This window comes from Phaenicophaeus curvirostris, chromosome 1 (assembly GCF_032191515.1).
Source record: "Phaenicophaeus curvirostris isolate KB17595 chromosome 1, BPBGC_Pcur_1.0, whole genome shotgun sequence".
Lineage (NCBI taxonomy): Eukaryota > Metazoa > Chordata > Aves > Cuculiformes > Cuculidae > Phaenicophaeus > Phaenicophaeus curvirostris.
Window position 1 is genome coordinate 34,458,492 of NC_091392.1, and position 16,683 is coordinate 34,475,174.

General features: G+C 36.6%; 1 protein-coding gene across 3 annotated transcripts in view; it reads left to right on the plus strand.

The window, feature by feature from the left end:
• MON2 (MON2 homolog, regulator of endosome-to-Golgi trafficking) overlaps nt 1–16,683 on the plus strand; it is a 101,110-nt gene that overhangs the window by 48,478 nt on the left and 35,949 nt on the right. For all 3 annotated transcript variants that reach the window (XM_069852369.1, XM_069852359.1, XM_069852379.1), the window contains exons 27-30: nt 4,059–4,202; nt 5,039–5,167; nt 8,159–8,349; nt 16,379–16,439. In XM_069852369.1, coding sequence (XP_069708470.1) covers nt 4,059–4,202; nt 5,039–5,167; nt 8,159–8,349; nt 16,379–16,439 — 525 coding nt within the window. The remainder of the gene's footprint in view (nt 1–4,058; nt 4,203–5,038; nt 5,168–8,158; nt 8,350–16,378; nt 16,440–16,683) is intronic.

The following is a 16,683-nucleotide window of genomic DNA, read 5'->3' on the forward strand; positions in this document are numbered from 1 at the left end:
GAAACACCAGAATTAAAACTATCCACGTGACCTGATTTCGTTCCCTTTGGGCTTTCATGTTATGACTGCTTTGTTTAACTATGTGGTCATACCTTTTTTTTTTAATTTATTTTATTTTTCTTCCCCCTCTCAAAAAGGATCCTGCCTCATTTAGCTCGTAGAACACATGGTGCCTACTTAATGAGTAGCAATTCAGCATCTTATGTTCTTTTTGCTTAATGTGGGTTGGCTTATCTTATACTTATTTAAACCACACAAGCAAGGCAGAATCATCATCTTTGAGTTTAACAAATGTTCATGAATATTTTGAGAACAGAGGAATAAGATTAGAAGTTGGTATTAAATCTCAGCTTTATATGTGGGGATATAAATAGCATGGAGTTTTAACACCAGTCATATTCACTAAATTTTCATCCTTTTGCAGTCAGGCCTGACCTTTTTATACCCTTCCTTTTCCAGCAGCTCAGCCTTGCCCAAGTCCTGGTTTTCCCACTTAATCACTACGTAGATTCATCTCAGATTTTTCCATTCCTTTGCCAGTCTCCTTGTCCAGATGCTCTTAGCTCCCAAAGGCTGCAAGCATTAGTGCTTTTCAAAGAAGGACTTGATAGAGTTTTTAACAGGACAAAAAACTGCACATTTTTTATACTCCTGTTCTTGTCAAGATGTTAAACTGTATTTACGAAGTTTACTTAAACAATAACAAGAGCAATAACTGCCCATGAGAAACAGATATACCTCCCCTTCCCCTCTCACAATCTAAATAGTTAGCATGGCAGTTACAAACCTTTGCAAATACAGACTTGCATAGAAAGGTGCTTCAATTCATACAATACCTCTGACCCCATCTATAAAGTACTAATAGAACAGCACTGAAATTGATGAAAAAATAAGTTGAAGTATATTTTGATATTACTAAGTTCTGTGAAGTTGCATGATCGTTCCTCTCAACTCATATAGTACAATTCATATGATAAGGCAGCCAGCCAGTGCTGACATGGAGCAAAGGCCATCATCCAACAGATGGTTTTGTTGGTGGCCACAGTATCTTCTTCCTCTGATGAAATGAATTAGTACTTTGACGAGTACTCTCAGGAGTACACACAGGAGCTGGTGGAACAGTTAAAGACAACTATGGAAATATTTGTGGCCTTCTTTTAAACAAAACGTTTCTTACGTGTTTGCTTGTGGGATCAGATTAAGTTTTGTTCTTTGCTGATAGAGGAAGATTTGCAACCATTCTGATTTTCTGAGAAATTCTGGAACAACCTTATAGTTGAAATAGCATAAAAAAGCCCTGACGTTAAGGCAGCCCTCAGCTGGTTTAATAAAGACATTGTGATGCAATTGCAGTAGCAAAGGACATTGCAACTCAAGAACATAGGACTGGAAGGGTATCTTAGTTCTCTTTTCAGACTTCCATGTGTTGAACCCATTTTACACCTTTGTTTTATTCTTAATTTTCTTTTTTATTCCTTATTACAGCTTGTTTTCTAGTCTTTCATTGCTGTAGTATAAATGCCTGCTTCATTACTGTAGCTCAGCTAAAGTCTGTACTCAAGCGCACATTCTCTAATTAGTCTTACTGCCTCCCAGTTTTCACTCTGGTTCAGCTCTGCAGTAAGCCAGCTGGGTCGTCAGATAGAGGAACACAGATATGTGCTTGGGGATCGGATAAAATTTGAATTCTTGCCTCTGCAGACAGTATGGTTGCAGACCTCTTGATCTAAGAGTGTAGTAAACTCAAGGTGATACTTATATACGCTGGCAGAGATGGTAGAGACTTAGCTATGGAGAGCTTTAAAAACAACCACCCACAGTAGTCCAGGGCAACAGTTACTCTAGGGGTTATTAGGTAAATCTGAACTACTAAGAAATGTGGACGTTAGTAGTACGAACAGTGCTTTAAAGCGTGAATTTCTGAAACAAAAGTACTATGTCAAATTTTACAATAACCAGCCATCTGTGAAGTATTTTACCTTGGGTTTTGTTTGTGTTTTGTTGTTGCCTGACCATTACTCTTTGATTTATACATATCTCTCGACTTAAGTATGTCAGTAAGTCCACTTAATGCAGTAAAGTCTACTCAGTTTTATAAGCAGGTCTTAAGATACTTTCAACATACTTTGTCACACAGTTTGCTAGGCTATTTTTGAATTTTTCATATGCTTAGATAAAAGATACCTGGTGTCAGTCAGAAGCACAAGCCTTCTTGAAAAGCAGTTCTAGTTAGGTGAATTTTCAAAACTGAGTGATTCAATCCTCCTTTTTTTAATGTTACTTGTTATAATTTTTAGAGTTGAAAATACTCCAGTAGAGTGGATAGATAATGCTTCTATTCGTAAAATAAAAATTTTACAAGAGTTTCAAAAAATATGAAGAAAAGAAGCTACTCGTTCACAGACTTTAAATAGGAAGTAGTTATTGCTTTTGTTTACTAGTACAGGAAAAGTAGTATCTGAAATTATTTTCCACTGATCCTGAAATTAATAATAATAGTAACAACAATAACAATCTAATAATGTGGAGTGAATGGCAAATGTATTTTTAAATGTTTTGCCAGTATAAATGTTAAGAGAGTCTTCTGTGGGTAATGCAAGTTGCATGTGTGCAAGTAGGTTGCATCTATATAAAAGTTATCCGGGGGGTTGTGGATGTTCTCTTTCCCTTTCTAGTCCATTTGTTGGTATGTAAAATCATCTTTTATACCTTTTCTAATAGGTATGTAATCTTGCATTAACCTATTCAAACTGAGTGCAGTGACTTTAGTGAAGCAACAGATCAGCTGAAATTGTTTTACAGGGTGTTGAATGTTTGTAGACCAGCAATTTTAGTCGTCTGCTGCACAGGTGAGCATCTAGCATCAAGCATCTTTTTTGGACTTAATACAGTCTTGAACACCAGAAAAGGTGTATGGCTTTTAGAAAGAGTGCTGCACTATATTCATTACATCGATTAAGCTTTTTGAGCATCAGATGTGCATTTTGAATTGCAGGAAGCAAGGAAAAGGGAAAGGCCATTGATGATGAGTGCTCTGCTGCAGGTTGTAGATTGCCTGAAGGTGCAACTAGGTCTTGGGGTGATCCTAGTGGTAACGGTGCCCATATGCCCCTGTTGCTTTGCTCTGTCTCAATACTGGGGGCTCAGGACATTTGCTAGCCCGTCAACTGCCCCAGCTCATGGCACAGACCCAGCCTGGAGGCTGCAATCACAACAGCTTTGGAGCTGTTGGCACCTTGAGTGAGTTCAACCACAACTCGTCATGAATGATCTGTGGTTAATGCGAAGGGGGTTTGCTTCAAAATGACAGTACAAGCACAAGGTCTTTTTGTGGAACAATAAATAGACTGTTCCTTGAAGCTTTGATAGGAGAGGCTTTGGGAGGAAAAGCAAGACACTTAAAATGACAAAAAGTAATTGGAGTATCTTCATAGAATCATTTTGTCTTGCTTTGAAAATAAATGCCCTAAGATTGCCTTGGGATTTATATTGCAATAAGAAGTCATTAGGCTATGACAACGTGATATTTCATTGACATCTTCTGAGTATACCCTTCCTGAAATGTTTTCCATTTTAAAGCAAGATTATGAGTTTCAGCTATACCAAAATCATATCATTCTCATTTTATTTATGTTCCTTTCTGTAAGACACAGTTTAACTACTTATGGAAATGTTGTGTGACTGACTTCTGAGATTTAAATGTTCCTTGAAGTAGAACTTAAAGATGTGGCTGAGGTCAACAGACGGGGCTTATGAAAGACTTATATTTTGCTGTCATGTCAAAGCAGAGTTTGTAAAGAAGAGATAACTTTTATTAGACAAAATGAGGTAGCTATATTTACTAAACTATATATACCCAGGTATCTTGCCACTGAATTTAATAAAATAACAAAACTTACTTTCCTTAAATTGTTAGAACTATAGCTCTCTTTTATACAGCATGATTCTTGTGTAGTCTTATATGGGAATTTTTCTTTAGGAACTTCTTGTACTAATGCAGGTTTTTGAATGCAGAAGCTCAAGATATATATTAAGCATTTGGTTTGGTTTTTTTATAGGCTATATGTGTGGGCTCAGAAAGTATGCAGATAATGTATCCTGCAATCTTCGACCAGCTGTTGGCCTTTGTAGAATTTTCCTGCAAGCCTCCACAGTATGGACAGTTGGAAACAAAGCACATTGCAAATGCAAAGTATAATCAGGTAATTAGTTAGAAACGTTGCTTGTTTTACTTGGCTGGTGAACCCAACTCAGCTTCGCATAGAGGTTGTTTAGCAAGATGCATTTGTTCCATCTGTAAAAACTTCACTGTGCATATTGTGTAATTAGTTAATTTCTTTTTACTTTTTAACATGCTTTTGTTACCTTTATTTGCTCCTTTTGAACTTGACACTGCTTTTATATTTTGTGTATATTTTGTATCCTCTGTGTAGGAAAGGTCTTACCTGGACACCAGACATTGTGAATGTGTCTGAATTTGTCCAGTGAATTAATCTAAAATAACTTGTCCTACATGTGATAACAAATTTAATAGAAGGACATGATAATTTTGAAGGCAGAAAATTCCCTCAAGCTGCAAATTTTTTAATTGAGCATGCTGTAAAGAAATGGGAAGTTCAGTAATTCTTTTTGTCTGTGTACTCTGCTGTTCACTGAGCATGAGCATCTGATTCAGTGTAATCAAAGAGGTAACTATTATGTATGTATTAATTCTTCTTATTCTATTTGTCCTGCAACACAATGGAATCACACTAGATACAGCTATTTGCACCGGTGAGTTAAATTTCCTTAAAGATTGCCCTAATATAGTTGTCTTGCCTAGACTGCAAAGTTTCTCCTATTTAAATGTACTTTACTTCAATGTAGAGTACATTTTCATAGTCAGGCTACATTGTATTTGCAGTTTTGTTGCTTGGACCATATTCTTAGCAGACCTTGCATGCATTAAGCAGAGTTCAGTGCAAAGCATACATTTTCTGTTCCTTAATTTAATATATTTTCATATATAGTTCAGTAACTTACTAATTTCTTTTCCCAGGCGGAATGGGTAGCATTGAATTACGTGCCATTTGCTGAGAGATCATTGGAAGTTGTTGTGGACTTATACCAAAAGACAGCTTGCCATAAAGCTGTGGTAACAGAGAAAGTTCTTCAGAACATTATTAAGGTAAAAGTTTGTCCTGCATATTCTCTGAATGTAATGAGCTTATATTGAAAATATGAGTTTTATTTTGAGCAACTTTAGCCTTAAAGCTTTAGTAAACAAATTGATAGTTTTTGAAGATGAGCAGCAGGTAGTAATTTCTTTTGAAGCTGCAAGGTTATTGATTGAAGTCTTTGACTTTTTTGTCTTTGTCTTTTGTCCCTCAAAACATCCTTCTCCCTAAACTGGAGAGATATGGATTTGATGGCTGGACTGTTCTGTGGATAAGAAACTGATTGGATGGTCATCTTCAGAGAGTAGTGCTCGATGTCCAGATGGAGATCTCTGAGAAGTGGTGTCCCTTGGGTCTGTACTGGGACCAGTGCTGTTTAATATCTTCATCAGTGATATAGACAGCAAGATCAAGTGCACCCTTAGCAAGTTTGGAGATTGAGTGGTGCAAGATGAGTGGTGCAGTTGCCACACCAGAAGGGTGGGATGTCATCCAGAGGGATCTGGGCAAGCTGGAGAAGTGGGCCTGTGTGAATCTCATGAGGTTCAGCAAGGCCAAGTGCAAGGTCCTACATCTGGGTCGGGGCAATCTGGCAATCTGTGGTTTCAGTACAGGATGGATTGAGAGCAGTCCTGCAGAGAAGGGCTTGGGGTGCTGATTGATGAGAAGCTCGACATGAGTTGACAATGCAGGCTTGCAGCACAGAAGGGCAGCCGTATCCTGGGCTGCATCAAAAGAAGTGTGGTCAATAAGTTGAGAGAGGTGATTCTGCCCCTCTATTCCTCTCTTGTGAGACCTCACCTGAAGTATTGTGTCCAGTTCTGGAAACCTCAACATAAGAAGGATATGGAGCTGTTGGAATGGGTCCAGAGAAAAGCATTCGAGGACAGGCTGAGAGACTTGGAGTTCTTTAGCCTGGAGAAGAGAAAGCTCCGAAGAGACCTTCCAGTGCCTGATGGTGGCTACAAGAAAGCTGGGGAGGGACTTTTTACGAAGGCTTGTAGTGATAGGACTAGGGGCAATGAGTATAAACTGGAGAGGGGCAAGTTTAGATTAGACATAAGGAGAAATTTCTTCACAATGAGAGTGGAGAGGAACTGGCACAGGTTGCCTAGGGAAGTTGTGAATGCCTCATTCCTGGAAATGTTCAAGGCCAGGTTGGATGGGGCTTGGGCAGCCTGGTCTAGTGGGAGGTGGAACTGGATGGGCTTCAAGGTTCCTTCCAGCCCAGATCATTCTGTGATTCTATGGATGGGCTATATTATTGTTCCTTAGTTGAATAATATTAGCATCAGTATTTTAATGTTAAGATTAAAAAAAAAACCTGTTAGGCCACAAAATACTAATTTTTGAAAGTGTTGTACACCTGAATCTGGTAAGAAGACCTCTTAATAAATATGGCATTGAAGGCCAAAGACTAATTTCTGTGGACTGGCATATATGTTGTGGGGATGTGTGCTCTAGCTATTGCTTTTGATTTTCTTACAATGATTTTGTGTGTCATTGATGTAGCTGTGAAATGTTATGGGTGCACAAATCTGCATTTAAGGTGAAATTGCCAACCTCAACTCTTTTTGACCTTGTTTCTGTTTTAGCAAATAATAGAAGCAGTAATAAATGTCTGGGAAAAAAACGTGTGCGACCTAGGTTTGTTTGTAATGACTTGGCTGACATCAGATTGTTCCTGTCTAGAAATTTAGAAACCTGAATGTGTTTAAAGTACTTATGTTGTATTATTTTGGATTGATAATGAATTTAATATTTGCATAATATTTCAAAGTTAATGCAGTGGTTTCCACTTCTGTTTTAATGGGATAGGTGAGACTGATATAAACACCACTTTTCTTTAATATTCACAGTTGATAATCATGTGATCTATTACAGTAGATGAAAATAGCTTTAAGTTATTTTTCATGTCTCTAAAGCCCGTATTGTTATTGGAATTAGATTTGACCCCTGTGAACAATAGCAGCAGAAGAAACCATTCTGTTTATCTCTAGGGTTAGATCCTAGTTCTCATAATTTTTGGTAATAGAAAGTTAATGACAGCTGACTCACTCCTTTTAGAGCAAGAGTGAGTCTTTCTTCCTTCCTCCCTTTGCTTTCCTCAGATCAAAGACTTGAACAAAAGCATTGGAGGCATATATACCCAAATTTAGTCACTATGTATTTGAAAGGTAAATTAATTGATTAGTTTTCCAGGATAACTTGGTATCAGGTTCTAGTTAGTTTGAGGAACAATGCTAAAAGGAATACATGTAGTGTAATTAGTATGTATGTTTAATATGGTTTTTTTAACTTGTTTATTGCTTTCTTTTATAGATATTGAAGCCGGTTTTCCATCTGGAAGACTTAAAATTTGCTGTGTTTTAGTCTCCTATGCACTTGAGTTGTAGTGCAGCTTTATCTTAGACTTTCACTAACTTCTTCTTTGGAACTTCATGTGGTTTAACAGTCAGCAATGACCACGTGTCTTGCAGTGACTATGTATACAGTTCAACTTTTGCGTATTAGGAAAAGTTTAAATTTAATGCGGTGCTTTTTTCTTTTTTTACTGTGGAAGCACTTGGAATTAGCTATGAATGGGACCAAACTCTCCAGAATACACTGGTGCCAATGAACTGCCTGCAATCTGTTAGATGTCAGGAAAGCCCATTTGTCAGGCTTAGCAGAAGTGGTGAATGGCAATACAAAAAAAGAAAGTTACTATGTAATTTCATAGAGTAATTAGTAATGGACCGACTCTGACTTCTGACCTTGTAGCTGGCAACAGACTTTTTCTTTAGCCAGCTGGTGTATGATGAATAATTTTTACAATTATATTTTTAAAAGAACATCTCGTATACTAGCAGAAAAGGTAGGGACGTATGCCATCTGTGACAGTGTCTGCCAAGATCTTCTGTAGAAACCAGTTGTATTCTTGATTTTTCTGAGCAACTATAAATATAACTATATAACTATAAATTTAATAAACTATAAACTATAAAACTTTCCTTTTGCAGACACTAAGAATACCTCTTAGTCTGAAATATTCCTGTCCTTCTGAAAGCACATGGAAGCTAGCTGTTTCCTCTCTTATCAAAGTTCTCTCTATTGGGCTACCTGTTGCAAGGCAACATGCATCTTCTGGAAAATTTGATAGTATGTGGCCAGAGCTAGCAAACACTTTTGAAGACTTTTTATTCACCAAAAGGTAAACACCATTTCATTTTTTAATATTTTTTTTTTTCACTTTTACACTTGAAAGTATTTCATGTGTCAGTAAGGTTCAGTAAAAAGTCTTATCTTTAGAGATATTTAATATCTGAAAATTATTTTAAAGAATTAAGGAAAAAAAGTAACCAGCCTGTCTACTTCAATGAAGTATAGTTAAAGAAAGTAGTAGAAAAAACTTCATTCAAAAGGTGAAATACCAGCAAGAGTGAACTCAACTGACTTTTGAAAAGAAGGCATAGCCTGTCAGATCAGGCCAAGTGATTCTGTATAGACTCCCAAGAGCCTTTACTGTAGATTTGATAAAAAAGCATTACTGATGTGTGCCCAGTTCCTTTTTTCGCTTTGAACAGAATTGCAACAATGATTTTTTTGTGTGAACATCATTAACTACGTGTGTTTCTTTTGAGTTCCAGCTTGAAATATTCCACTTAACATGAATATTGGGAAACAATTTCTTACATTGCTCTTTACTAAGAAGCTCATAGTTATCTTGCATTTATTTCTACCCAAGATAAATTGACTGCATCTTAATAGTTAACCTCACTTTATTTACAGTACTTTGTGAAAAGTGTAGCTAAATAGTCAGATTTATAACTAGACAGACAGGCAGATATATTAAGTACCTGCCTAATCTCTCACGAATAGAATGCTGTATATGTGGGCATGTTGACAAAGTCCAGGAGTGAAAAATAATAACAATCAAAGACTTAGGCAAAGTCTGAGACTTAGACTTTGTTTGTTCAGCCAAAAGAATATATCATTAGGAAGACATGGTAAGTCATCAGAATATGGTAAAAGACTGCTCCAGAGAAGAATTTTTATTGTCCCTTGAGAGTGGGTAAAAATGGAATTCAGTACAGCAGATTATCTAGGTTAGGCATTAAGGAAACCTTTGACTGCAAGGAAGGTTAGGTACTGTAAAGACTGCTTAAGAGTGGTGTGGAATTTCCATCTTCTGTAAACATCTGAGGGTAAGAAATATTTAGGAGTAGTTTGAGTATATCCAGTAGCGCCTTAGATTAAAGGACAATGTGGAGTATGAAAAATTTAATTCCCTTATTTTCTATGTGCGTGCTTATTTCAGTAATGAATTTATCTTTCTTTTTAATAGAAAATAATAGGATTCTTCTGTACCTTACACTAGTATGCTGTGTATTTATGTGTGTATAGTTGTCTATAGTTTTCAAACACACAAAAATCAGCAACCAAACACAGCTGTATTTACTAATGATGAATAAATAGCAGCTTGCCCAAAACAGACAAAAAATAAATACCAGTGAAACTTAATTTTAGAGACACACCAGTTTGTGAAAATGTTTGTAATAGTGAATGGTTCTGGAATTTCATCAATAGGGTTACACGACAATTGAATGAAAAAACTCTTGGTTTTCTGTCTACTTCAAAGAAATAGTATTAAATAGGAGGACCTTAAAATAAAAAAGCTCATAAAATACATTTTAATCGTCTAGTTTTTCTGTTTTGGTTCTTCACTGTTTTTTTAATTTAAAAGAGTCTTTGCAGTACCTTGTTTGGTTTTGTTAGTAGTCCTGCTTCCATTCTAAGACAGGCAGTCTGGATCTGTTAACGCCCTATAATCAATATTATTGCTGGGTTTAGAAAATTAAATGAAGGTTTTTCAGGTTACTGTAGAAGAATGTATGTTCACTTAGAAGCTACTCTGGGGATATATACTACTATTTGCTGTGAGTGAATTTTCCTCAGTATCTACAAAACAGGAAACCTGTCTATTTTGCATGACTTTTTAGAGACCCGAGTGTATTCTGTAATTTTACATACAAAATGTAGATTAGGGATTAGCGTTTTCAGCAGTATTAAAGATGTTCTCAGGAAAGTTTCATAAAATGTCTCTGTTCTCTCACTCAGAAGCGTTAAGGTTCAAAAGAATTTAAAATACTAAAAACAGGCTGGTGGTTTATAGCACCATATGGCTACAGCAGGATAATTTGGCCTGTTGTTATAATTACTGGCCATTATTATTATTCTTTCCTGGCTTGCTATGAGTAGATGACTTTTGCTTTTATAGTTCTATGTTGTGTGGCTATTGAATGTCTGATTTTGGGGTTGGGTGGTTTTGTCCCCCTAATGTCCATCTTTTTGTGAATAGCAGTTTGTCTCCCCCAGTGCATGTTTCTCCTACTTACAGTTGAAGCATTATCCCTTAGTAGCTTGAGATTGGATAGACTTTCTAATCCTTCTGTCAGCCTGAGCCTTGTGGTCCTAGTCAGGAAAATTAGGAATAGCAGTCATTTCTCCTTTTCTTCATCTTCCTCCTCCTCCCCACAATGTTCCTGAGGCGTGCCTCTCTGTGATGCAAGGAGGGCTCTAGAGATAGCTGTGGAAGTTCCTCATGTTGAGGTAATTCTCTTCTGATTTCCTTTGATTAAGTCCTTCTGCACATCTGTGCAAGATGCTATGAAACTAGTCTTGGCACATAGGGCAACCTGTCCCTTTTGTGTTAGAATTTTCTAATTCATGTCTTTCAGAGGGTTGTGATTGCCATATAGTCAGTCTCTTACATTTATCGTTTTTCCACATCTAAGTAAACTGAATTCAGAAATTTCAAATTTACTGTGGTATTTCAATTTCTTTCTTTGTTTTAGATCTAATAGGCAAATATGTTAATCATAGCAATGTCTTATTCCAGAGTAATTTGGGAGAATCTGTTCACTGTTCTGAAAGTAACAGCTAAAATTTATTACTGAGTTGAGGTACATGTCAACCTTCAGATTACAGGAGAAGGCACTGGGAATTTACTTTCCTTTCCAGCTGTTCATTTTGCTCCTTTATTTTAGGTCAGCTATATGGTATAAAAGCTGGTTCTTAATGTTTTCCCAGATTTATTTACATTAACAATGAGTTGTGCTTTTTAAAACTTTTGGTAGTAGTTGGATTTTTGTCTGTATCACAAAATCAATTAACCAAGCCACAGGTGAGAGGACTAGAGCACTGTATGCTCTTATTTAGATTACAGAATCACAGAATCACAGAATAACCAGGTTGGAAGAGACCCACCGGATCACCGAGTCCAACCGTTCCTACCAAACACTAAACCATATCCCTCAGCAAACCATATCCCTCAGCAAGTGGCTTGTAAACTTAACTTTGCTTTAGTGACCTTGCTAACCATAACTGGAGCTTATTGTGGCTGTGAGTCAGTTGTCCCTGGTGGCTTTCTAACTTGCAAAGATGCCATGCAGGGTAGGGGGTTGTCAGGTGCAGGACTGTACAAATATGTCTGCGCTGCCGTAGACCAGGATGGATTGAAAAGATTCTGGAGCACAGAGAATTTGGAAAATGCAAATTGGAGACACCCCAAGAGACTATCAGTGAGACAGAGTAACAGCATTACTGCATTGTCCAGATTTTTACCATTATCCAATATGTCACCGTTGTGACAGGAATACACTTAGATACATTCAGTTGGACCTAAATGTAGTTAGAACTGAAAATTAACTTTCTTATGCTGTCATTCTGTAATTTTTCCTAAGTGCTCTGCTTCAAGGAAACTGAAATGTTTTGTCACAAAGAAACTTACTTTCCTCTTTCACTCCTGTATACCTTTTCATTCTCTACATTTTCCACTAATGTTCTACTAGTTCCATGCTATTATATGTCCAGGCTTCATGCAAAGCTAGGGTAAATATCTTCCTTTTGTACCTGCTCTTCAAACTCTTGTTCTTCAAAGCTTACTTAAAACTGCTGAGATTGTTCTAAATAGGAAATACCTGCATCTCTGTAAAACTTCGAAATGTCTTATTGGAGTCAGTCCTCCTAGCCTATCAGATTTGACTAGTTTTTCCCTTTAAGCTTCGTTCATTAAAATATCCCAGCGCATATTGTCTCATTTTTATATACACATTCTACAAGTTTCTACTTGGCTGAGGATGGAATAGAAAGAAAAAACTCTTTTCTGTTTCACTGATGTTCTACATTTTTAAATCAACATTTTTTAAATTTTTCTTGTGTAACTCATAATTCTTCTAATCAGCGTGGTCCTAGAAATCACACGTATTAGCCTAATATTGCTTCCACAAATGAAAACAAGTTGGCTTTAGTTAAGCAAGAGGTCACTGGTTGGAACTTGTAAATTAAATCTCTGTGAATCTCTGTTTAAAATAGTGAATTTCCACTGCATGGTCTTGCCTCAGTCTTTTGAACAGGAATAGGTTTTAAAGCCAGCTATGGGGCTGAACGAGAGGAGATATAGTCATTGATGTTTCAAAAGTACAAAGCACAGCAGAAATGGTCTCTGCAGACCTGTACATCAAGAAATTTCAAATATAGTGAGTAGAGCCCAGGTAAATGGAAGAGGAAAATGCTGCTGTCAGAGAGAATTAATGGCTTCCAAGCAATAAGTTTTGCGTTGTTTTTTTGTTTTCTTTTTCTTCTGTATGTTTGGTGTGTGTTTTGTTTTTTTTTTCTAAAAAGCAAGCTACAGCTGAGGAGGCTCAGTAATCTTGATTTTTAGTATAAATCAAAATGTCATTTAAAAATTAATAAATTTCATGTAACTTAATTTACACAAAATTGTCTTCTAGTAAGAGCTTGGTCTGTTTATTATTTCATAACATTGTTCTTTCCCAGAGGCTTTCATGGAAGCATGTCAAGCCATTAAATAAAATAAAATTCAACAAACATGTGTATATATGATTTACTAGAGCAGAAGTCTGTGCTCACATGAGGGAATTAAATCAATAGTCTCCAAAAAGCTGCTTCATAGCAGAGTGCTGCTGTGCACAGTGGGACTCTAGGTGGCTGTTAGCTCTCTGTTGTTAGGCTCTAAAGCCCTCCCTAGGCGGTGGGCAGCGGCTGGGAGCTCTGTGCCTAGGAAAGCCTGCACATAGCAACAGTCTGCATTACGTTGGCTCATATCTTCCCTGGCTCTTGACCATTCCAGTACAGTTTGGCTGTATTGCATCAGACCAGCAAAATGTTTGGCCCATAGATAGATGTTTCATATAGACATCTTGCAAAAATCTATTTACTTGAGAGTAATTTGATATATAAACAAATATGTAGCATAATCTGTAGCATATATGATAGATCAGGTATGGATGACTGGACAGAAAGGTTTTAATGCCTCTTTAAAGTAAACTTCAGCTCAGAAAGTCAGTCAGTCATAAATTAGGAAGTATCAGAATGAAAGCTTCCAGTGTATTTTAAAATGATCTGCTTTTGTATGCATCATAATAGTTTACTATTAAAAGGTTTTGCATCTTTCTTAGTGTTACAAAAGGAATCAACTTGAACAACTACTTAGTATTTTATTTTATTTTATTCTTTGTTTTCAACATATAATTCCAGACTTCCTAATTGCCTGACACACAAACCAATGATAAATATAATATTTCATATTTTCTGTGGGGTTTTTTCCTAGTCATACATGTAACGTGTCTGTGTTCCACAGACAGTGGTGAAGCTATCTACATAGAGTCCCTTTTAGGAAGGGAGATTAGTATTATTTTTGAAGCAGGAGCGTTGGTATGTACTGTTGTAATTGTCAAAGCTGAAAATTAGCTGAAAGTGTGCAGACTGAACTTCAAGTGCCTCATGCTAAGCACCCAGAGGATGGGGAGGGAACTTATCTTGGAAAAATCTTGGTTAGCAGCATATAGGAGTACTGGGAGAAAAAAATCCCAAACAACCTGTTAACTAAACTAACCAGATCTGAATGAGATTTAGAAGCCTCCAAAGTTCTTAAACCTTTCATTAAAATTGGCATTGGGATGGCGAAGACAGGCCCAGACCCTTGTGAGGATAAAGCTGGCATGGGTCCACAATTGTGTATTTGGCAGCTGCTTTGCCAGGGCACACGTGCTTAGCCCTGAACTATCCCCCACATGTCTGTTATTTCCTGGAGAGGAATATGGGGTGGAGGAAAAGCTGGGGGCTGGAAGGGAGTTTGGAAATAAGCCAAAGGATGCCAGTCTGCTTGTTACTACAGTACTGTACTGATTCCTCTGCTTACAGAACAGCTTGGTTCTTTGTTCAGTCCAGAGCTCTGCTTTTGTTGCATCTGCCTATTCTGCCATAGATTAGGCAGCAGTGTTGTGGCAGATTGACACTATAATTTTCCTTCCGTCTCAGTAGTGACCATCGTGCACTTAATCAGATGGTTTCTCTGGAAGAAAAAAAATAAAATCCTTTAAGATGGATCATAACACACAAGCATACACACCAGCAGCAAGCTGAAATACCATAAGCAACTTTAATTCCAGTATTTCTAACTGTTCCTTTCAAGTGGTCAAATTTCCAAACTGTTCCTCAGCTTGAAGATGTTATATAGTTATTTTGCTTTTTAGCTTTTTAAAATTGTGAAAAGGAGAAGATTTAAAATATGACATTATATTGTCATAGTTTATAGCACCTTGTCTCTGATTTTTGTTGTTACTGCTACTGGCTATTCCATTAGCTCAAGTAACATGCTACCTTCAGTGCAAATCAGACACTACAAAGAAACTAAGCCTGCAATCCAGTGGGTTTTGGACTGTATTTAAATTTCAGAGAGACATAGGCAAGAGGATTCCTACTTCTGCTCTATGTCTGAAACAATCAGAACAGCTTAACTAAGTCAGCATGTAGATTTATCTGCGGTTTCTGTTGGATTAGTGGGATACCTAAGGAAGAGTAAAAGGTGACCACGTAGTGATATTTTTCATGATGTGCTCCTTCAGCCTCCCAATTTATGTAGCTCAGAAAGTTCTTATACCACAGGTTGTCATTGATTCATAATTGATTTTTCTTCTAATAATTTCAGTAACTGCACATTGAATATGTGTAGATTTTAGCAGGCAGTCCTCTGATTATGGCATTATAAGCAAAGTATTTCAGACTTTATCTATTATGTGAAGTACTTTCTTTGATTCCCACCCAGTGTGTTCCCTTTGGGTATTTTATTTCAGTGTAGCTCTAGTCTGGCTTCCTGTTATGCAAGAGCTTTTGGTTTAGTTTCATTGAAAACAAATCCAGTTCTTTGCTCTCTAAGATCAGACACGAACAGAGGTTTATAAATGAGGATGTCTAAAAGTTTAACTTGAAAAACCCGTGCTTGATCCAAACTGAAACAATGCTGTAGGATATCAGCTGACGTAGTTGATTGCTCTCTAAGTAGGAGGTCTTTACCGTTTCTGTCCTGCTGAGGAATTTGGCCCAGTAACTCAGGAGAAATGTCATCCAACAAGGAAAAGGAATTTGAATTCACTGAACAGGTAGTCCAGTAAGTACGAGGAAGGACTTGGTAAATGGGAGGAAACTTCACCAGAAAAAACTGTGTGGTTGATGGTTAACATAAAATTTACAATTAAATGATAACGAGATTTCCAAATTTACAAGCAAGTAAGGTAGGATCTTGTAAAGAAAATATTGGGTAATTTTCATAGGTTAATCACTTCTGGACATTTAATCTGTAAATAGATTTTTATATACAGTGGAAAAAACTGAATTTCTTAAAAATTATTGTTAGCAAATGGGTTTGTCTCTTCGTAAAATTCATTAAGAATGAGAACAAATATATCATTTCCACTATCAAGGAAAAAGACAAAGTATTGTCCCGCTCATGCAAAGAAGAAAATGGAAAACTAAAATTAATTCTTTTATAGTCCTTTATCTTGCAGAGTGAGAGAAAAAGTCAAATGTAATAAACGGTGATCTCTTGATGATACCTTCACAGACTCATCTAAACAGATATTGTGACTTTTGCACATATAAGAGAGATTGCTTTGAGATGCATATGAAAAATGCTGTTAATGTAAGTCCTTAATTGGGTTCGTCAGTTGTAACTCCTCAATTTTAGTTTTACTACTATTTCCCTTTGAATAATTTTAATGATTATTATTCATAATATTTTATTCTACAGTGTTGGTCATTACCATGTGATAGTACCAACTTGATGCCTATAATAACTTTAAATGAAATGCATTTTCCCATACTTATCTCCTAACAGATATTGTGAATTTAACAGTTTAACATAGTATGTTTATTTTTAGTACGCCTCCTGATAATCTCTCAATTCAAGAATTTCAGAAGAATGAGAGCATTGATGTTGAGGTAAGGAGACTGTAACAAATACACTGTTGAATATAACAAGATAGTGGTGTTCACAGATTGCATTTGGGTCTGAAATAATTTTTTTCTTATAGTTGTTCATTATTGTTTCCTGTATTTTTTTTTCCTTTTTGAAAACAAGACAGGAAATTCATAGGCTCAGAATTCAGCTGCTTCAGTGTTATGCAAAAAGTAGGAAGTGGCATGCCAAAAACAACTACTTGTCCACTTGAGTTCAACAGAGCAT